The sequence below is a fragment of the Bubalus kerabau genome, chromosome 21 (assembly GCF_029407905.1).
Source record: "Bubalus kerabau isolate K-KA32 ecotype Philippines breed swamp buffalo chromosome 21, PCC_UOA_SB_1v2, whole genome shotgun sequence".
Lineage (NCBI taxonomy): Eukaryota > Metazoa > Chordata > Mammalia > Artiodactyla > Bovidae > Bubalus > Bubalus kerabau.
In genome coordinates, this window is record NC_073644.1 from 37,734,795 (window position 1) to 37,756,957 (window position 22,163).

The 22,163-nt window shown below is 42.0% G+C and overlaps 3 protein-coding genes across 9 annotated transcripts in view; 1 reads left to right on the forward strand and 2 right to left on the reverse strand.

Annotated features, from left to right (window-relative positions):
- Positions 1 to 3,710: 3,710 nt before the first annotated feature.
- On the reverse strand, positions 3,711 to 11,532 carry SNRPD1 (small nuclear ribonucleoprotein D1 polypeptide). 3 transcript variants are annotated; one of them, XM_055559083.1, is made up of 6 exons: positions 11,360 to 11,532; positions 10,868 to 10,972; positions 7,989 to 8,065; positions 6,284 to 6,475; positions 4,056 to 4,160; positions 3,711 to 3,884 (listed from the first exon to the last, which is right to left on the reverse strand). In XM_055559083.1, the coding sequence occupies exons 2-5, from the start codon at positions 10,882 to 10,884 to the stop codon at positions 4,084 to 4,086; spliced, it is 363 nt and encodes a 120-aa protein (XP_055415058.1). In that variant the 5' UTR covers positions 10,885 to 10,972; positions 11,360 to 11,532; the 3' UTR covers positions 3,711 to 3,884; positions 4,056 to 4,083. The 3 variants fall into 3 exon arrangements, with proteins under 3 accessions (XP_055415058.1, XP_055415059.1, XP_055415060.1); XM_055559084.1 differs by lacking the exon at positions 10,868 to 10,972 and having other exon boundaries at positions 11,360 to 11,528; XM_055559085.1 differs by lacking the exon at positions 10,868 to 10,972 and having other exon boundaries at positions 11,467 to 11,485.
- A 155-nt stretch (positions 11,533 to 11,687) lies between these two features.
- LOC129636028 (serine/arginine repetitive matrix protein 1-like) lies at positions 11,688 to 20,212 on the reverse strand. The gene is made up of 4 exons (XM_055559303.1): positions 20,203 to 20,212; positions 14,458 to 15,683; positions 14,055 to 14,110; positions 11,688 to 12,887 (listed from the first exon to the last, which is right to left on the reverse strand). The coding sequence occupies exons 1-3, from the start codon at positions 20,210 to 20,212 to the stop codon at positions 14,093 to 14,095; spliced, it is 1,254 nt and encodes a 417-aa protein (XP_055415278.1). The 3' UTR covers positions 11,688 to 12,887; positions 14,055 to 14,092.
- Positions 14,834 to 22,163, forward strand: part of ESCO1 (establishment of sister chromatid cohesion N-acetyltransferase 1) — a 40,177-nt gene continuing 32,847 nt past the window's right edge. For 2 of the 5 annotated variants that reach the window (XR_008706504.1, XM_055559078.1), the window contains exon 1: positions 14,834 to 14,972. The gene's annotated coding sequence lies outside the window, so the exon portion shown is untranslated. Of the gene's footprint in view, positions 14,973 to 15,047; positions 15,247 to 18,420; positions 18,528 to 19,599; positions 19,821 to 22,163 lie in introns of those variants that run through there. The other 3 variants (XM_055559079.1, XM_055559081.1, XM_055559080.1) reach the window with 3 other exon arrangements.

A 22,163-nucleotide genomic window follows, 5' to 3' on the forward strand; every position in this document is an offset into this window, starting at 1 on the left:
GCCCATGGGTCAAGACATAAAACCAAGGCCCCTGGCTTGGAATTTGTCGTCACTTGCCTCTGTGTATTTTATTTTGGCTTCTCTGTTGTTCACCAAGTTGTGTCTGACTCTTTTGCAACCCCATGGACTGTACGTAGCCCGTCAGGCTCCTCTGTCCATGGAATTTCCCGGTCAAGAATGCTATAGTAGGTTGCTATTTCCTTCTCCAGGGATCGAACCTGGGTCTCCTGCACTGCAGACAGATTCTATACTGTCTGAGCCACCAGGGAAGCCCTTTGTAAACGAAATCTCATATTATATATTAACCTTACTCAAAATATAGGAAATACACAGAACTTTAAAACTTTTACTTAGGGGAAAGACTGATTCAGATAAATGAACACTACCATGGTCCTGCACAGAAAATTTAAAAAATGCAAAATTTCTCTTCCTTCTCAAAAGTACACCTCTTATTCTGTGAATTCACCAAGAATTTTCACATTAAATAAAGACCAATATTAGACATATTCTTTTGTTGTTTTAATTGGCATGTCTCTAGAAATGTCTGTTGTTGGTTGTAGATAGAAAATTCTTCCTCAACATGATAAGCAAAGTCCATTTTAGGTTTTCAGGACTGTTATTAAATGTTATTCTGATACATTGGCCACCTGATGCGAAGAACTGACTCACTGGAAAAGACCTTGATGCTGGGAAAGATTGAGGGCAGGAGAAGGGGACAACAGAGGATGAGATGGTTGGGTGGCATCACCGACTCAATGGACATGGGTTTGGGTGGACTCCGGGAGTTGGTGATGGACAGGGAGGCCTGGTGTGCTGCGGTTCACAGGGTCGCAAAGTGTTGGACACGACTGAGCGACTGAACTGAACTCATCCTGATATTATGTAAGACCATGTGAATTTTGATTACTAAACACATTATTACATTTCAAAATACTAAACCATCCTTGTTTAACCAATCTAGTTGTAGTAAAACAAAACACGCTGTGAAATATAATTTCTCTATTAGCTCACTTACAGTTTTCTACATAAACTCATTAATTTCTTTAAACAAACCCCCAAATTTCACAAAATCTTAAGCTTTAAAAGATATAAAATTGGGAATTCCCCAGCGGTCCAGTGGTTAGAGCTTTGTGCTTTCACTATTGACGGCTTGGGTTTGATCCCTGGTTGGGGAATTAAGAACTCACAAACCAAGTAGTGTGGCCAAAAGGAAAAAAACCCAACCCCAAAACATAAAAACAGAAGGCAATCCTTTTTGTAATACCACGTGCCTGGTAAAGCCTACCCTTGAAAACCAAAGGGGACAGGACAAGGAGGAAAGTTCTACAGTCCAACTGGCCAGCTTCACTTCGAACCCAATTACTTCAAACATCTGGAGATGAGGGTGATGCCTGTTGGTTATCCAGTAGGAAGAAACCATCTATTGTCCCCTGGGGAGCCCAGCCAATCAGAAACTGTAGTTACCCAACTAATGAGAGGCCTCTTCCTTCAAAAGAGGCTGCTTATTACTGCCCCTCCCCAGGCCTCCCTGCCTCCCTCCCCCAGGCCCTATCAAAGCAAGGCCCGCTTCCTGGTTCTCTGGAGTTGCCTGTGCTCAGCCACAGTTTGCTACTAAATTGCAATTCTTCTGGCTATTCTTAAAGTCACTGTGCTGATAGAATAACTGGCTATTATTAAAGTTGACAAATTCAATCCTGTACCCGCTAGGTTTAGCCTTATATTTAAACGGTGTTCCCAGACTGGTTTCACACTACAAACTTTGAAACATTAAAATTCACAAAATGAGACACAGTTAAGGGACTTCTGAAACTCCAATACTTTGGCCACCTCATACAAAAAGTTGACTCATTGGAAAAGACCCTGATGCTGGGAGGGATTGGGGGCAGGAGGAGAAGGGGACGACAGAGGATGAAATGGCTGGATGGCACCACCAACTAGATGGACATGAGTTTGAGTGAACTCCGGGAGTTGGTGATGGACAGAGAGGCCCGGTGTGCTGCAGTTCATGGGGTCGCAAAGAGTTGGACGCAACTGAGTGACTGAACTGAACTGAACTGAAGGGACTTCTCAGGCGGCCCAGTGGTTAGGACTCCACACTTTCACTGCAGAGGGCACAGTTTTGACTCCCTGGATGGGAAACTAAGACCCTGCATGTCATGTGGCTCAGCCAAAAAAATTAAAAAATAAAAAGGCACAGTTAAAACATTTTTTTTCTTAGTGGCATTTGACTTAAAATGAGCTTCCACAGGTTTTAAAACAGACAAGATAATACAAAGTATTATCAGAGTATTCACAATGTGCAATTGTGTATATGTTTTCCTTTCAGCCTGTTAGTACCATGCAGTCAGGAGTCATATGTTTATTCACAACTTGTGCTTTACCGTTTGTCCCCACCTTGATGAACACTGGGTCCCTTTGCCTTCTGTTTGCATTCAACTAATAGGTACAAAAACAGAGAATGGAAAAAGATACACACATACATGCCACACACAAATGCTGTTGCTATCTCAATTTACCTAACTTCCCAGAAGGCCTAAGTCTCCTGTTTGGTAACAATCTTTGCAGAATATCTCCTTCTCGTTAAACAAACAAACACAAGTACATGATTAAATGAAAATACAGAATCTAGTTCACTCCAATCCTCAGTCAGGTTTTCATCTTAGTCTATAAACAAATAGCAGTAAACTAGCTTTTTAAGAAACCATGTACTGAGACTTACGTTCTTTAGGGTTTCCCTGATGGCTCAGTGGTAAAGAACCCACCTGCCAATGCAAAAGACATGGGTTTGACCCCCGTGTCGGAAAGATTCCCTAGAGAAGGAAATGGCAACCCAGTCCAGTATTCTTGGGGGGAGATCCCATGGACAGAGAAGCCTGGTGGGCTCTAGTCCATGGCGATGGCACAGGAGTCACATACAACTTGGTGACTGAAACATTTTTCTCTAAATCTAATCTATTAAAACAATTCAATAAATCCTTATTAATGATCGGAAAGAATCCAGTTTTGCTGGCAAATAAGTCAGTCGCCTTTTTTTCATTCTTAAAGAACTACTTGTAAAAGTATTTGGTACAGGAGCCAATGATAGGTACATTACACATCTACAAGTTTCAACACTGCTCATAACAGATAATCTAGTGAACACTATTTACAGTTTCAACGCAGAGAATGTAAAACAGAGACTTCCTTGGTGGTCCAGTTGTTAAGACTCTGTGCTTCAAATGCAATGTACATGAGTTTGATCCGTAGTCGGGGAACTAGGATCCCACACATTGTCTGGCAACCCCCCCAAAAACCCCCATTAACAATGACGACAAAATCAACGACTCCTGAATTAGAAGATGAGCATCACCCTTTACTAAGAAACTACATCTCCATGGACCAAACTCAGGAAGAAGAGAATCAATTTTAGACCTCATTCCACAGGACCTCAGTTTCTGAAGTATCCAAAAGGACTTATTTTACTTGTAGAAAGGTTCCACGGAATGGAATCAAGGTAAAACAATAAAACACACCAGTGCATGTGAAATAAAAAGGTATATATTCTATATACATTCATAAAAGAAATATTATAGTTCAAAAAATTAAAAGCCTGATCTAAGATTGGAATTACTGTGGGACTACCTAGTAGTAATGCTTAGCTCTTATTGTGTTGATATCAAGTATATACACATGAACTTTAAAAGCTTAATATGATATAGTCAACGGACAAATGTGTTACATTTATGTTTATTAAAAACGGCTACAAACAAACAAAGCCTGTACAAAAAACTTGAACATTCTTCCCTGTGAAACAGTAAGCTCCAGCAACATTATTGCTTAGGACTTCACCTTTCTCTGCCTTGGCCTTAATCTTCCTCTGTCAGGTATCCGTCTTCCTGCCCCACCTGCCATAAACAAAACCAGGACAAAAAATATCCCGTAATTCTTATCACTCTGCAACAGTAATCGCGAAAGACATTATCACTTAGGACTCCCTCTTTCTCTGCCTTGGCCACGCCCTCTTCCTTGGCCGCCAAAAATGAAACTTGTACCAAAAAACATACCGTAATACTTACTACTTTGAGATAGTAGTCTTGAGAGACATTATCGCCTAGGACCCCCCCTGCCTCTGCCTCGGCCTCGGCCACGTCCTCTTCCTCGGCCTCGGCCTCTTCCTGCAACTGAGGGAAGAGAAAGACAAAGCAAGGTAAATGCTCTTCTGTGCTGATGTGACCTGGCCACCGCCAACAGCACCTGCAGTAAAGAAGCTTTAACTCGGCTTCTCTCAAACGTAATCTCAGAGTCACCTCTTCCCATACTTTATCATACAGAACCAAGAACTGCTGGCCTAATACCTTAATATTTGTTTCATTTGACTTTATTTATGGAGAAATTCATCAAGGCTTAAAACATTTTTTCTTTGTATCATGCCTCAAATTCACCACAAAATGAAACACAAATGATCTGAACTTCACAAAAGATGAAAGAGATTTCATACTAATGGAACAGAACAGAAACACTATGTGTCAGTTTTGTTACTGAAGAGAATCCAAGTAAGTTAATTCATGTCAAGAAAGTTTAAGATACATTGCATCAAATAACAACCTCATGATTCTTCTGAATCTTAAGTCATCTGACCCAATCATATTGTTACTTTAATCCAGTAACAATATCCCTGTTACCTGGTCATCCTAGCTCTGAGCTTCCTATTTTCAGGTATCTATGAATGTTTTTAAAACCCTGACATTTCTACTCATCGTTCGGAGTCTTATCATTCAAAGCAATAGAGTAAATCTAGCACTTCTCTTGAAACAAGGCAGATTAACCACACTTATCTCCAATTCGCTCTGAGGTACTATTCACGATAGAAAAGAAAGAAAAATAGCAAATATCCATGGAGCGAGGGCACAGAAAAAACGCAGTAGTTTAAACATCTCAACAAATTTCTAAGTCAGAAAACAGACTGAGAACAACAAATGTTTAGTAAAGGAAGAGTAGCCTCAAAATGACCTAGGACCTTGGAAGCCAGGGGTAAGGTGAGGCAGGAGGCTGAAAACATGGGGGAGAGGCTGCCAGCTCTCATGTGGGGCAGCAGACTGGCTAGCCCTCTTCCCATCCTGCAACGCGGAAGCCTATTTCCCTGACAGGTAGGCAGGAAAGGAAAGAGAAAATTAACCTCAAGACCTTGAAGCAGAAAGGGTTTGGATTTGAAAACAGTTGCAAAGTGGATGGCAGCAAAAGTCACAGAGCCAGAGGGACGAAGAGAGAGATCAAGTCAGTGTTTTTTGAGCTATGTGGTATAGCCTGAACATTTTTTTTTAACTGAAAGAGAATAGGACAGGAAACTTAAGGGCATCTGCATGTATTAAGACTAAACAGTTCTTTGTGAAATTTTGAATGAATAGGTCATGATGCAAAAAAGTATATTTCTTAGTGTGGGTGAGAGGAAAAGTCTCAAAATCACTGTGCTAAGTTTAGTATCAGTCCCTTTCTCCTGTCCTGCTCCTATGATGCTGGGTGCCAGACATGTCTCCCATGTGACTAGAATCTTTTTCTGAGAAAACCAGTTTCAGAAAAGATTTCCACATCCTAAAATGTGGGGTTGCCTTGGTGGAGAAGCAAATTTACTTTGAATCCATCAGCGAAGCAGTCCAGCCTCCCTTTCCAGAAGTTCTCTTTTCAGGTTCCTTCTTAAACAATGGATGGCCAAAGTGCAAGATACTACAGTAAAGCCTTCAACATAAAGAGCATATCAAGAGGTTAAATAAAAAGAGAAACCAGAGAAAACACCACCAAGTTCAGAATAAAAGACAGAGAGAATAATAAGAGAAAAGACTCAGTCAGAAAACTCAATTATTAAGAATTCCAGGAAGAAAGAACAGAATAAGCAAAACAGAAGAAATTTATAAAGGTACACAAGTAAATTTCTTAGCTCTAAAATACAAGAAGATCCATACGGAAAGGGTCCGCCAAGTACCCAGAACAATGAAATGGACAAAAAGCTAAGTCATTAAGAAATTTCAGAATAGCAGGAATAAAGGGTTCATCCCCAGATGTTCCAAAGTGTGCAGGGAATGGGGGACCAGGCCATGCACAAAGGACCAGCAGGTAAGAACAAACAACACTGGTCTTTTGAACAGCAATACCAGGAACCGTAAGAAACTCTAGGTGTACTCATGGCGAGCATAGGCAATTAAAAGCAACCAACCAATCTGTGTTGTCTGCAGATATAAACATATTTTGAATAGTGGATTAGGGTATAAATATACCATACACAAAAATGTTTATAATCCTTCAAACTTACCAGCTTCCCTTTTCTTAGACTTCACCTTTGGTTCCACATCCACGAGTAGTGTATCCAGAGGTAAGCTGTCTGGCAGAATAAAATACCGAATGTTATTTCCTCGAATACTCAGTGTTTCCAGCTGTACAGGTTCTCTGTTCTTCAGGGTCATTTTCACTGCTTTAAGATGTGTGTTCATACTGACATCTACACCTGGAGGGAAAAAAGAGGGCAATTATTAGCATAAAAAGGAAGGCAACCAATTTATCTATCAGGCCACAGTTGGTACTATATTAGGTTTACGAGCTCTATGTTCCAGGAATGGTACGCTAAGGCATTTTAGTTTAATCCTCAATGTCCCTATGGTAGATGGTATGGTTATCCCTACTGTTAGGACTAAAATATATAGCCAGGATATAAGAAATGTAACACTGGTTGTCCGTGAGGGGAGAGAATTGGATTTTCACTAGATTTTGCTCCCCCAATTTACTAAATTTTTATTAAGTGCCTACTATCTGTGAGGCAAATCTTGCACTGTACTACTTTTGTCTTCCATCATTGTATTTTGAATTCGTAAAAAGCAGGAAGAACACTCAGCCCCCTCTACCACATGTAACACAAAGCTCAGAAGTGAAAGTGAAAGTCGCTCAGTCCTGTCTAACTCTGAAACCCCATAGACTATCCAGTTCATAGAATTCTCCAGGCCAGAATACTGGAGTAGGTAGCCTTTCCCTTCTCCGGGGGATCTTCCCAACCCAGGAATCGAACCAGGGTCTCCCGCATTGCAGGTGGATTCTTTATTAACTGAGCTGCTGCTGCTGCTGCTAAGTTGCTTCAGTCGTGTCTGACTCTGTGTGACCCCATAGGCGGCAGCCCACCAAACTCCCCCGTCCCTGGGATTCTCCAGGCAAAAACACTGGAGTGGCTAGAGCAGACTAAATCATTGTTTAAAATCACAGAATTTTAACAGCAAAATTATGCTTCCTTAGATACGATCAGTATGTATCAAAACCTTATACTACATGGATTTCCTTTCACAGCAATTGGTGTTGCAAAGTTCTAGCAAACTCACAAAAATTACCAGTTATGTAAATATTTCAGAGAGTAGAATGGGGCTATCTGCTAAGATAGCATTTTCTTTCATCAACTCTTTTAAAAAATCTGCTCTTTGGTGGGTGTGTGTGTGTGTAACACTACTATTAGTGAAAAATCATAGTGGCTTTAAATATAAAACTACATATCAAACATTTTACATCACTAAAGCAAAAAAAGACAAAGAAAATACTCAAAAATGTTATGCTTAGGTAAAATTATGGTTCCTCATCACCCCCTCCCCATTTTCCATGGGTGTTTTACCCAAGATAATCAGATACGGAAACCCTATCCTCTATCTTCAAAGACTTTACCATTGAACAGGGGACACAAAATTCTAATAAAAGTAATATGTGTTTTGGAAGATGTAACACTCGAGGGGGCACATACAGGCAAAAGTGGAAAAGGCATAAATCAAGAAAACAGTGGTTGCACATGGGATAACCTGAATCCTGTCTGGTATTAGCACAAGAGCTTAAGGGGAGACATACGTAAGAAGGTGCATGTAATACTCCAGACAAAAGGAAGGAGATTTGTACTAAATAAATGTTATTAACCAAACAAAGAATTCTGGCCTGCAGGTCAAAGAGACAGGGGGAAAAAAAGTGTTATAAACTCAGTCCAACCTCCATACCTGTGATTGTTCCGTGGACTTGTGTTCCATTCTTTAATTCAATGGTTACAGTTTCGTGACTCAATTTCATCAAAAATCTATAAAGACATTAAGAATAAACAGGAAATTTTTACTTTTACTACTCCAAAAACATGTTTACAAAGTCAAAGTGAAATTTCTAGATGTAGAAAACGTGCTCTGGATGCTGTCTGCACCCATTCCCGTTAATAGTATGCACTGCAATTTCCCTAGTTGTATGGAAAGGTGCCTCAATAACATTTACTTCCATTCCTCACTTCATCTATTCTGTTCTCCAACTTACTATGAAACAATGCAGAGGAAGTTGAAGAGTTCACAGATTCACAACCACATCTAGGAAAGTGAACAACAATCCTACAGTCTGATCCAATATGCAACTCATATTCAAGATTTCTGGTCTATAGTATAGTATGTTCTCTGTATACTCTACCACAGCATCAATCACAACTGCAGGATTCCAACAACTGGGGGGGATTCCCTATGTCCCCACAGCTAGAGTCCATTTGAGAGGTGGGATCAGGAACTTTATATCTAATCTTGGATTTTAACAAGCACTAAGAGTTGGCTAAAATGTTTCCATGATTAAAGGGAAGTCAGCCTTAAAAATGCAACTTTTTAAGCGGTATAGATAGCCATCAAAAAAGGGGAAACTACTTGATCTTGTATAAAAGCAAGTTTCAAACCTGCTCTCATATAAAGAAAAACCCATGTGCTAAATCCCTTCCCTTTCCATATTTGCCGTCAAGGAAAAAAGTCTCTCTTGAACTGAATCCAAACACGTTTTATCCAGTCCAAGAATATTTCTTTGATAAATAATACATGCCATTCTATATTACCTGGTACTCCCTGTGCTTGGTAATGAGTATTAAAAGTGAGCAAGACTAAGCCCCCAAGGAGTTCAAACTCTAGGAGGAAGAAGAGACACACAAAATAATTTTTTAAAGTAACTACATAAATTTAAAGCACAATGGAGATACGCACAGGTTTTTTTTTTTTATCATGAATATATTGTAGCATGAGTAGGAAGGAATCAGATCTTAGTGGACTTCTAGTAAGAAGTCTGAAAGGCTGGTAATATATGCAGCAAGAGAGATAAAAGCAAAGATACAGTAAGAAAACAGCACAATGTACGCAGAAACTATAGGTATTACTGCTGGAATAGTAAGTCCAAGAAAATGAGTAGAGAAGAGTTTCCTTTCAGGGGATGCCCAAGCTCTGTTAAAGAGTTCTCCTACGAGACCAACAGAAGGGTTTTCATCAATGGAGTGGAGCATCACATTAGATGACAAAGTAGGTGTCTTCTAGACAGCATTATAGAGATTAAGGTTTACACAACTGAGAAACAGAAACAACAAACCAATGAAACAGAACAGAGACCAGAAGTTTGTTATCCAGATAGGGGTGTGGATTTTACAGGTGTATACACTTTTCAAAATTGGGAAATGCATGCTAAATTTCATTGTATGAGACATTTACCTTTTAAGAAGTGAGATTTAAAAAACTGGGTGGGGGAAAAAAGGAAGTCTGAGCAGCTTAGTGGTGTGACAGGAGTGGCAAGGGAGGGTTTAGGGAGGGCAGGAGAAGGAAACACTACCATCCAAGCCAGGAAGCAGACAAATTAAAATTATTTTCTGATAAATCCTTCACTATCTGAATTCCTTCTGCTTACTGAAATTCAGATACTCAGATCATACTTAAATATTCAGGTAAAATGGGATCCTTTAGTATACCACTGAAATGGCATCCAAACCCACACTATTAAATTAAAAAATCAAAAAAAACAGAAAGTGAAAGATGCTTATTAGGTACTTAAATCTGCCAAAACCTGGCAATTTATCAGATTATTAGGATCATCAAGAGGAATAAGTCATGGATGACTCCCAGGTTTTTGATCAGGGTGACAGTAAAATAATAATTATGTTGCCAACTGAGATACTGAAAGAAGTCAACCAAATCTGCAAACCACTTAGCCAAACAACCATTTTTCCTGGTGCAAAATACATTCTTCAGGTATTAGAAATTTTGTTTCTATAGTCTAAGACATGGAATAGGATTCAGTACATTCATTAAAATTTATAGGAATATTCTGTCTCTGTCACAACACAGAATGTCTTTAAATGAGACAAACTGATTTCAAACAGTATTACATAAAACTTAACTATAGATTCAGGTTGGCAGGTATTGACCACACACCAGTTATATCTCAATAAAACTGGAAGGAAAACAATGTACAAAAAGTTGACCTTAAATGCACTCTCTAAAATGCCACCCTGAATATAACAATGAGCATTTTATATGTTATTTCAAACGTACTAGAAACTATCTACTTGTCTGCCTTCACCACAAAACATAAAACTCCAACAAGGCAGGGACCCTGCCTTGAAAAAAAAATAAAGAAAAATAATCCATTATGAACGTACAGTGTAACAGGTGGCCAAAAACTAGTCGACACTGACAATCCTTGACTGAACAGACAGGAAACTAGCTAAGTTAGTTTATAGCTGCCTGCTAAGATATAAACTTATTTATCAGAAACCTCTGCTTCTATGTTCCACCTCTCAGTCTCAAGCAAAACCACCAAACCCAATCTATTTGCAGGGAGTACAGAATGAATTACTTCAATCAATAAGCACGTCTTCAGTATGCAAAACTAACAGGCCAAATTTAAACACAGATAAGAACCAGAAGAAATATTGAGTATCTGTGTAATTAGTCCAAAAAGCAAAGAGATTCTGTCCCATGTTGGGAGATTCTTCCTAAATCAAAAGCTTATTCTACAGGGAAATAAATGCAGACTGTATAACGTAAAGTCTAGGGAGTAACAACAAGAGGGGAAAAAACACACTAAGAAAACAACTTACGAAATCAAAAAGTCCATCCCTGACTTGAAACATTTCGGAATTGGGTTACATTATTTCTTAATAAACCTCTGCAGCTTCTAAGTACTCGTTTTCCGGCTCTGCATGCTGAGACGAAACAGAAAAGTAACCCAGACTAGAGCACAAGTTCGACGCCAATCAAAGTCTATCGACTTTCACCCAGAGTTAAGAGCTTGGGAGCCTGGCACTGCACGTCTAAGGCCTCTATGACTCTAGGTAGGAACACCCGGTCCGGCCCTTATTTCCACCTCTAGTAAGACAGGCAGGAGCCCGGCACAAGCCAGTTTGAAGCCCAGGCCCGAGCGCCTGCGGGGGCGCGGGCCAGACCGGGCTGCAGCGGCGGGCGCCGGAGGCCGTTGGCAGGCCGCGCGCGCACGCGGCTTTCGCGCCTCCTGCATCGGGAGCAGCCAGGCCTCCCGCTCCGGGCCCAGATGGGCCCTTCCCAGCTCCCACTCCGCTCGGCCACCTCCTCACCTCACGAGCTTCATCCTAGAGGCGCCGTCACCCTTTCGGCCCGATAGGACACGAAATCCGACCACCGAGAGCCGAGGTTGGGCGTATGAATGGCCGGAAACACTTACTCTCGGGGGCTCCGACGTAGAGACCGCGCCGAGCGCACGGACGCACGGCGGAAACGCCGCGGCCGCGCTTGGGCTACTCTCCTTTCCGGCTGCGCGAAGCGCCACTGCGGCCCCTGACGGTTGGAGGTGTGCCTTGCAACTGCTGAGGGTGTTTAGGGCAGGTTTAGACTTTCAGTAATGGAGATTTGAGATTATATCCCCTTAACAGGCAGGGCAGGGCTCCGTGTTTTATGCAGCACCAGATTTACTCGTTAATGAAAGTTAGTTCTGGGAGAAGTTCAGAGGATTATGCTAATTCTGTTCCAACAGCAGGAACCTCAACATTACTTTATGTGCCTATAGAAAATCACAGAATTTAACTGATTATTTTTACTTTAAATTATGGTCACAAACCTCAAAAGGTGCCCAGAGATCTAGAGATCGTGTTACGCTTCTCTAATGGATACTTTCTCCTTAATACTTTATCCAGCTGGATACTTTAGTCCAGGTGATCTCCAAAACTAGGGCTTTAATTTGTACCTCCAGCTTGGACTTCATCCCTGGTCATCAGAATTCCTGAATATTGTGAGGCATTGCTCATCAAACATCAATGTCATCTGGAGGAAATGTTAGAATGAAATTCTGATTCTGTCAGCATGGGGTCTGAAATTCTGCACTTCTAAGGCAATGGCACCCCATTCCAGTACTCTTGCCTGGAAAATCCCATGGATGGAGGAGCCTGGTGGGCTGCCGTCCATGGGGTCACGCAGAGTCGGACATGACTGAAGTGACTTAGCAGCAGCAGCAACAAACCTTCAGTTGATGAAGATGCCCCTAGTCCATGGATCTCAATTTGAGTAGCAAGACTGTAATGGACTTTATGTGTGCTACCTTCTCAACATCTATCCCCGTCTTCCCAACAGCTCCAAATAATCCCCTGGTGATCCAATGTGGACCAAATGGCCATCATTTTTGTTTTTATTTTCTAGCTTGAAAATTTTTAATAATTTTTACTCTCATAGTATAAAACCGTCAAGAGTCCTGAAATAAAGTCAGCAAGAATGGAGCGACAAAGAAAAAGCCTTTATTTGCTGCTAGCTGGAGGGTCCGTCTGAAAATGAGACTCCTCTGTCTTCTTGGAGTTAGCTGAGGTTTTGTATTTACAAGTATTTAGATTGGCCATGAGAAAGAAAAGAATAAGGAAATGAGAATGCAACCAGCGGGGCAATCCAGCTGTTCCATTAATTTTTAGAGGCAGATGTCTTAATGATAAGGGCTTCCCTGGTGGCTCAGTGGTAAAGAATTCATCCGCCAATGCCAGAGGCTCTGGTTCCATCTCTGGGTCAGGAAGATCCCCTGGAGAACGGAATGGCAACCCACTCCAGTATTCTTGCCTGGGAAACCCCATGAACAGAGGAGCCTGGCAGACTACAATCTTTTGGCTGCAAAAGAGTCAGACATGACTTAGCAACTGAACACGAGCAGCATGCTAACCCCCACCAATTTCACTTATGCAAATCTTCACCAACACTAATTGTCACCAATCTTTTTATGGACAATTTGATAGGGGTAAAATTAGACCAGCAGGCTACAGTCCATGGTGTTGCAAAAGAGGTGGACAGGACTTAGCAACTAAACTATAACAATGAATTCCTTATGTATCAAAAATAAATACATATGGTTTTATAAGGTGTAACCTTTGTAAGGATTCCCATGTTCCTGATTGTGGCCAATACAGATACAGTGAATAGAGAACTCAGAAGCAGAGGCTCTGGAACTTTCCTGGTGGTCCAGTCCTTAAGACTCCATGCTCCCAAAGCAAGGGTCAGGGAACTAGACCTCCCATGCAGCAGCGAAAAGATCCCACATTCTGCAACTAAGACCCAGCATGGCCAAATAAATATCTTTTTTAAAAAACAAAGGCCTATTTTGGGGGAATGGAAACTTGTAAATATGGTTTGTGTAGGTGTGTATGTCAGAATTTGAGTTATTACAGATAAAGTGGTTTACACACAAAAAAAATTCCACCAATTGTCTTGACAATCTAAAGGTGAAGGAAAATGTATTAGAAAGTCAGATATTTTATCAGTAGTAGATAACCAGCTTTAATCAGGTTGGCAGTCTACTCCCTGGCATTAAGGGCACAGACCCTCTGCTTAGTGGAAAAGCCATGCCTAATTTACAGCTGCCCATCCATATCCTGGGTCCTACAACCTCCCAACAATCAACTGATGATGACTGTTTAGTATTTACTACTGAAAAAAAAAATCCCCGTATAAATTGGGTGTGTTTAAACTTGTGCTGATCAAGGGACAAATGAACGTGACAAGGTTTTGGGATGTGGGGGTGAGGGGCGGCAGACAGGTTTTTGCCAATTATCAGAAGATATGGTGTCGTAGCCAATGGCTTCACCCACCAAGACCTCTCATTTTGGTTTTTAAACCATAGCACCTCTCCAGACTAAACTGACAGGCAGCTCTATAAAGTTTTATGGAAGATGATGAAAAAAAAAAAAAACACCAGGCTTCAGCAACTTAAGAGGGTATATTGGGGTGGACTTGGCTTCAAAAAAGGAGGGCAGTAAGAACCATGGGGGAGAATCCACTTACGATCACCTCTTCAGATTCTCAAAGGCAAGAGGACTCATTTACCCATCCTCACAGTCCTACAAATAAGCAAAGAGAAGCACAGAGGGCGTGTTCAAAAGCAGTGTAGAATCAAGAATCCTAGAATTCTAGATTCAATCTTTGGAGGCTTCTAAGAGCCAAAGCTTTGTCTTAACACACGCCATTACTAAACTTAGTGGAACTTCCTACAATTTCTTGTCGACTCTTGTGCTCTGATGCCCAAGGAGCAAAGTGTGCAAGGAGACGGGGAAGCCCTGGATTTTGGGGAGACGCTGGAGTGCAATGCCGGGAAGGAGGGAGAACGGATCGATCGTCTCCCTTTTTTGTACATTGGCTCGTGTGGAAGATGAGAGGTATCTGAACTGGAAGTCGCAGAGAGCAGTACCTGCAACAACAGAAGAACCGTTGGCAACAGATCTTCAAGATAAACTTCCACCGCTGGGCGCGTGGGTGGCTTTATTCCGAGACGACAGTGGAGAAACAAGGGAAGCGGCCGCCAGTAGGGTACAAGGCGCCCACCCGTGGAGGCGCGCACGCTAGGCCTCCCACCGCGCCTGCGCTGCGGCCGGACGCGGGCTCGCCTCTCCCCGACGCCCCGCCGTCCCGGCCGGGGTGAAAAACGGCGTGACACGCAGCGAGCGTGGCGGCCATCTTCAGGCTCTGGGCACGTCAACGGAGCGGGTTCGGGCAGAAGAGCGTTGCGCAAGCGCGCCCAAGACGGTCCCAGGTAACTCCCATCTGACGGGCTAGGCGTCGCCGTCGTCGCCGGAAGTTTGGCGTTTCTGTACCGCGGGAGAGGAGGCGGCGGCGGCAGCGGCAGAAGCAGCTGAGTGTCTCCCGATACCCGGATGTGAGGCGGTCTGCTGGCTCGCGTCGGACCCTCGGCCGGGAGCGAGGAAGGTAGGCGAGCGTCCCGCCCGCCCCGCCGCCTCTGTCGTCCTCGTCTCCCGGTGGCCAGCCCCTCCGGAGAGCCGGACGCCTCTCCCCTTTCCCGTCCCACCCTCTGGGTCGCGTCGCTTCGCACGCCTTTCCTCCTCCTAGGGTCCCGGCTTCGGGCGCCCCCGGGAGGGAGTGGGCGGTTCCGGGACGCGGTCGCCGGAGGCAAGCAACCAACCTGCGCGGCTCGGCTGCCTGGCTGCCGCATCACCTGCCGCGGCCCGCTGGGAGGTCGAAGGTATTGAGGGGTCGTGGCCAGGGTCTCGCCGGGGCTTCTGGAGCCCCGTGGCGGCGTGCAGCCATTGCGGCGGCCGGGGCGGTGTCGGCCCGCAGGTAGCCGGGCCTCGTCCCAGTCTTCTCCCCCGAAGCCGCTGCTCCAGCCCCGGCGGAGCTGCGGTCCTGCGGCTCGCTCTGCTGCCCGCCGCCCACCCGCTGACCCGGCGTGAACCCCGAGGCCTCTGCAGTCTGCGGGCTGGGCTGTGGGGATCCCGGCTTCACTATCCTTAGCCTGGGAGGGGAGCGGTGGCCCGAGTCCAAGGTCAGAGAGGGATTCTGGTTGGATCCGAGGATCTGGGCGCAGGCCAGGCTGCTCTGGAGTAGAAATTGGGTTTGTTGAGGGCCATCGCGAAGTTTGTAGAGATAGATGCGAGCAGAAGGGAGTTGAGTCCTCGATCCCTGTTCATAAGATTATTTTACAATGGGGGTTTGTTTTCCTCGGGCAGAATGGGAGAGATAGCTAGTCCAAAAACTGGAGAACACTCCCTCTCCCACACCCTCAAGCTTCCCCTCCCCCATCCCCAATTTTTTTTTATTGAAAACCCACCTTAATACAGTAGGGCTTCTCTGGTGGCTCAGATGCCAAAGAATCTGCCTGTAGTGCAGGAGACCCAGGTTCGATACCCGGATTGGGAAGATCCCCTGGAGAAGGGAATGGCCACCCACTCCAGTATTCTTGCCTGGAGAATCCCATGGACAGAGGAGCCTGGCGGGCTGCAGCCCATGGGGTCGCCGAGTCGGACACGACTGAGTGAGTAACACACGCACAGTATTTTCCAGGAGAGGGGGAGGGGGAGGAGGAAGGAGTAAGCCTTGAGGTTTGATAAGTACTGTGAACCTTGTTTTCCGGTAGCCTTTGGATGGCTGAAAAGGGATTCTTTCTGCAGGAAGTAATTGCAGCACAGAGTATTTAGATAGTATTATCAAATGCCGTTTCAGTAAATAGTCTTTGCAGAAACCAACAAAAGAATGCTACTTAGTAGAACAGTAGGATGTGGGTGTACTTTGTTTTCTTCCCACCTCAACATTTTTTTTAAAGCTGGGTAAAGCACGAGTTCAGTTTAAAACATTTTGAATGCCGTGAATTATGTTATATTCAGCGACTTCTGATCAGGTCTTTGGTACGCCCAGCACCAGCGGCAGTGGAACTGTTGTTAATTTGAAAAACTTGAAAAAAACCCATGGACAGAGGAGCCTGGCGGGCCACGTCCATGGCGTTGCAAAGAGTTGAACACGACTTAGCGACTACTACACTAAAAAATCTCACCGTGGAATTAGATATGAGAGTAGGATGAAAAGTGCTTAATTTGGAAGCTGCAAATTCAGGCCTAGAGCATGTGCGGAAGTGAGAAAGCTGTAACACAGACACTTCCCCTTTTTAGGCAGAATGCAGTATATGCCCCTGGGTCAGATGTGTGACTTTGGAAGTACCCGTCTTAGAAGAAAACTTGTCCTACTGTATGCACATCTGCTCATCTTACTATTTCTTGGATAAAGAAAATTCGTTGATTAGTATTATGATTTTGTAGTGAAAAAGTAATTGTCAGCTCCAAGCAAGATTTTGTGTTAGCCCTTTAAATCAATACATTATGCTTCCAGAAGAACTGGGAAAAGGCCCTAATTAATGATTGTCATTAACCCCTTTTGCTGAGTGGCCCTTTTTAGCTTGGTCATTCATACAGCACAAAGCTGACTGTAATTATTCTAATAATGAAGGAGACTGGCATTGCACAACGGATTTTTTTTAATAGTTAAATGTTTATCATGAGATTTGTTACCTGATTTATATTACACTTTGTGAGTAAGTTGAATAACCTCAACTGAAGGTGATCAGAAGTTGAGACTGTAGTTAGAAACTAACTCCAGTGAGATTTTAACCGTACATAATTTTTTAAGGACTCTTTTACACCCCCCTCCCCAAGCCCAGACTTTAATGTTTTTCTATGCATCCTTTTTTCTTGGCACAGTAAAAGTTCTTTGGCTCACTTTCTGCCTAAGTTCTTTATATCAACTACTGTGGTTACTTTTGACAAATAACATCATTCTGTTGACCTTACCACCCTGTCTTCTTTTTTGAGAGAGCTACATTTTATGCTTAGTTGCATTATAATACACCTGAAGAAGTCAAGATTTATGTCATCTGCTCTCTTCAGCTTACTTTAAAGATTTATGGCTGTGTATGTGAAATTCACAAGAGATAAAGCTCAGTATATAAATTAAAATGGGGTTTAAGATGTTACTTTTTAAATTTTTATTTTATCAGCCACACCTCATAGCTCACAGGATCTTCATTGCCTGACCAGGGATTGAACCCTGGTCCTGGCTTTGAAAAGGTAGAATTCTAACTCCTGGACTGTCAAGGAATTCTCTTAAGTGTTACTTTAATATAGTGGTCTCAAGCTTTTTGATCAGGATCCCTTTACATTCTTAAAATTATATAGGACTCCAAATAGCTTTTGTTTTATGTCTGTTATATCTATTGGCAGTTACTATATATTAATTTAAATATATTTAATATATAATATATAATAAATAGCTAATAAATAATTACAGGTTAATATAAATAACTTTTTAGAAATTTATTATTTTATTCTCCCATGTTGTATAGGAGAACCTTAGGCATAGTCTCTTTTTTTCCGAACTTTAAACTTTGTATTTTGTTTCGGGGTGTAGCCAATTAACTAACTGTTGTGGTAGTTTCAGGTGAACAGCTAAGGGACTCACCATACAAACGCATGTATCATCTTTCCCAAACTCCCTTCCATAAATAACTTTTTAAATGCAAAACTACTATCCCCCCCCCCTCAAAAAAAAGATTAGGGAAAGAATAGCAACTGTTTTACATTTTTGTAAATCTCCTTATTGTTTGACTTAATAAAAGACAGCTGGATTCTCCTATCAGCTTCTGCATTCAGTCTTTATGTTGTTCTGTTTGAAGCATACATCCAGCTGCACAGGAATATGTTGGGAGGAGTGATTGAATAACATTTTGAATTAATTGTGATACTCTTCTTTGACTTTACAGCAAAACTCAGCAAGTGGTAATTTCTTAACAGTTAGCTGTGGTGTGGAGTCTGAAACTATACCTATATCCTTTTCATACGGTGTTGCATTAATTTCATTGGTCTGTTTGCAGTTTAATTGATCTTTTACTGGTATATGATTTTAATCTCGTGAGTCTTTGAAAGGGTCTCTGGAATCTGCAGGATCCCTGTCCCACACTTTGAGAACTACTGCTTTAAGGTAAATAATTTAATAGTTTAGATTAATGTAATTACGGAAGCTGAAAGGGATAATGGTAATATGGCAAGAGTTGACAAATAGTTAAGTGAAATGAGGCATAATTAAGACAAACATTTTCTTTTTCATGCTTTCTTTTCATAAAAAATGTTACATCAGTATATTAATTATTACAGCTAATTATTATAACTAATAATAACTGCTTATGGTTCTAGAAACTGTTCTAAGAACTTGGTATTAGGAAATGAAATGTTACTCTTGTCATTGTTGCTGTCATATTCATTTTTTTTTGGCTTTATTTTCTTGATGTGGGTAGATAGTAGTATAATAAATTGTGGAGCATGGTGATAGTGGAATGACTTGACTGACAGCTGAATTTAAGGTGCCTTTAAGACATCAGGATGTATATGTCCAGTATGTTGTTGGATATCTGAGTAGCACTAGGGATGGAAATTGTGTTGGGCTATCATTTGTATGTTAGTGGTCTACAGGTAGTAATCGAAAGTATACGTATAAATGAAATGAGTTAATGTGTGTCTTTTGTGGTAAGAAACCAAACCTTGGGGAATACTAATTTGTAAGAGACTGGTGGAGGAAGATAATTTAAAAAATTAAATTGTCCATGTCTTTCTTAAGAGTTTTAACTAATGATGTTGAGAATAACGTTGTTTTACTGAATGTCTATTATAAATCTAGTGTAATAAAGAGATTTTTGTCTTTGAATGTTTGGAAAAATTTATTAAGGATAGTACCTGGTCAGGGAACTAAGATCCCACAAGCAGTGTGATCAGGAATAAAAAAAAAATTTTTTTAACTGAGATGTAATTTGAGATGGACTGTAAAATTCACCTAATTATATAATTTAGTGGATTTTAGTATGTTCAGACTTGAAACAGAGAAAAATTTATTAGAGACAGTACCTCGTATTCCTGTATGTTTCTGTTGCATTCTCTGTTAATGGTTTATTGTTGCTTCGGTTGTAACATTTTATATGTTTTTGGCTAGTGGTAATTCATTTAATTTTATGTTCCTTAACATTTTTTTTTTAATTTATAAGTATTTATTGGCATTTTAGAACATGAAAAACACTTGAATTACCCTAAATAGGGGATAATGAATGGATTGGCAGGATACACAGAGAAATAAGGAAGAGAAGACTGTATTTGTAGAGCCAGATCTTGTGGAAGGAGAAAACAGGAATCATCAACACTAGGCCTTACAGAAATCAGAAGTTAGTTCAGGACTCAGAAGGTTGCTGAGAAAAGGTGCAGCTCTGGCATTTGGCTTACTTACAAGGTAAACCAAATGTTCATCCAGGGGTGATTTTTACCTTCCAGGACATATTCAGTATTGTCTGAGAATATGAATATATTTGATTGTAAGAACTGAGGACAAAGTGCCACTGGTATCTAGTAGGTATGCTACTAGGGATGTAGGATGCTAACAGGGATGCTAACTGTTAAAACATCCTCCATGCCCACACCCCCATACTCCCTGTCAAAGATTTTTATTTGCTCCAAAATATTAGTAGTGGCAGGATCAGAAACCTTGCATCATAGTGACTGTATTGGTTGCTTTGGGGTCAGGAATCTGCTGGAGAGCATAGGGACCGCAGGTTCAGAATATAACTATTTATGAACTCCCTAAGGCCCCCACCTTTGTTTCTTAAAGCAGGTACCTGTGGACATGGTGAATTTTCAGAAGAGGTTATGAATTTGACAAGCCACCAGTATCAAACATAGAGTTTCCACATCGCCCAGTAGTTATATTCTTAGGTATATACCCAAGAAACTTGAAAACATATGTTCACATGATAACTCATTCAGGATGATTCATAGCATTGCTCATGATAGCCAAAAGGTAGAAACATCTCATCAAACAATTTATCTACTGATGGATAGGTAAATAAAATGTGATATATTTATACAGTGAAATAGTATCTGCCCGTAAAGAACAAGATATTACAGATACATGCTGCAAACCTACTGAATAGAAAAAGAAATGGCAACCCACTCCAGTGTTCTTGTCTGGGAAATCCCATGGACAGAGGAGCCTGATGGGCTACAGTCCATGGGGTCATAAAAGAGTCGGACACGGCTTAGCAACTAAACAACTCTACTCTAGCCCTGAAAGCATTAATGTTAAGTGAAAGAAGCCATCCACAAAAGGCCACGTTTATTGATGATTTCATTTATATAAAACAGAATAGTGAAATCCATATCCACGGAAAGTGGATTTGTAACTATCAGGGACTGGAATGGGGTTGGGATAGGGAATGACTGCAGTGGGCTTGGGGTGGTGAAAAGATTCTGGACTTAGTGACAATTATTATACAACTCTGAACATACTAAAATCCACTAAATTATATAATTAGGTGAATATGATACTCCATCTCAAATTCAGATCAGATCAGATCAGTCGCTCAGTCGCGTCCGACTCTTTGCGACCCCATGAATCACAGCACGCCAGGCTTCCCTGTCCATCACCAACTCCCAGAGTTCACTCAGACTCACGTCCATTGAGTCAGTGATGCCATCCAGCCATCTCATCCTCTGTCCTCCCCTTCTCCTCTTGCCCCCAATCCCTCCCAGCATCAGAGTCTTTTCCAATGAGTCAACTCTTCGCATGAGGTGGCCAAAGTACTGGAGTTTCAGCTTTAGCATCATTCCTTCCAAAGAAATCCCAGGGCTGATCTCCTTCAGAATGGACTGGTTGGATCTCCTTGCAGTCCAAGGGACTCTCAAGAGTCTTCTCCAACACCACAGTTCAAAAGCATCAGTTCTTCGGCGCTCAGCCTTCTTCACAGTCCAACTCTCACATCCATACATGACCACTGGAAAAACCAGAGCCTTGACTAGACGGACCTTTGTTGGCAAAGTAATGTCTCTGCTTTTCAATATGCTATCTAGGTTGGTCATAACTTTCCTTCCAAGGAGTAAACGTCTTTTAATTTCATGGCTGCAGTCACCATCTGCAGTGATTTTGGAGCCCAGAAAAATAGTCTGACACTGTTTCCACTGTTTCCCCATCTATTTGCCATGCAGTGATGGGACCGGATGCCATGATCTTCGTTTTCTGAATGTTGAGCTTTAAGCCAACTTTTTCACTCTCCACTTTCACTTTCATCAAGAGGCTTTTGAGTTCCTCTTCACTTTCGGCCATAAGGGTGGTGTCATCTGCATATCTGAGGTTATTGATATTTCTCCCAGCAATCTTGATGCCAGCTTGTGCTTCTTCCAGCCCAGCGTTTCTCATGATGTACTCTGCATATAAGTTAAATAAACAGGGTGACAATATACAGCCTTGACGTACTCCTTTTCCTATTTGGAACCAGTCTGTTGTTCCATGTCCAGTTCTAACTGTTGCTTCCTGACCTGCATACAGATTTCTCAAGAGGCAGATCAGGTGGTCTGGTATTCCCACCTCTTTCAGAATTTTCCACAGTTTGTTGTGATCCACACAGTCAAAGGCTTTGGCATAGTCAGTAAACCAGAAATAAATGTTTTTCTGGAACTCTCTTGCTTTTTCCATGATCCAGCGAATGTTGGCAATTTGATCTCTGGTTCCTCTGCCTTTTCTAAAACCAGCTTGAACATCAGGAAGTTCACGGTTCACATATTGCTGAAGCCTGGCTTGGAG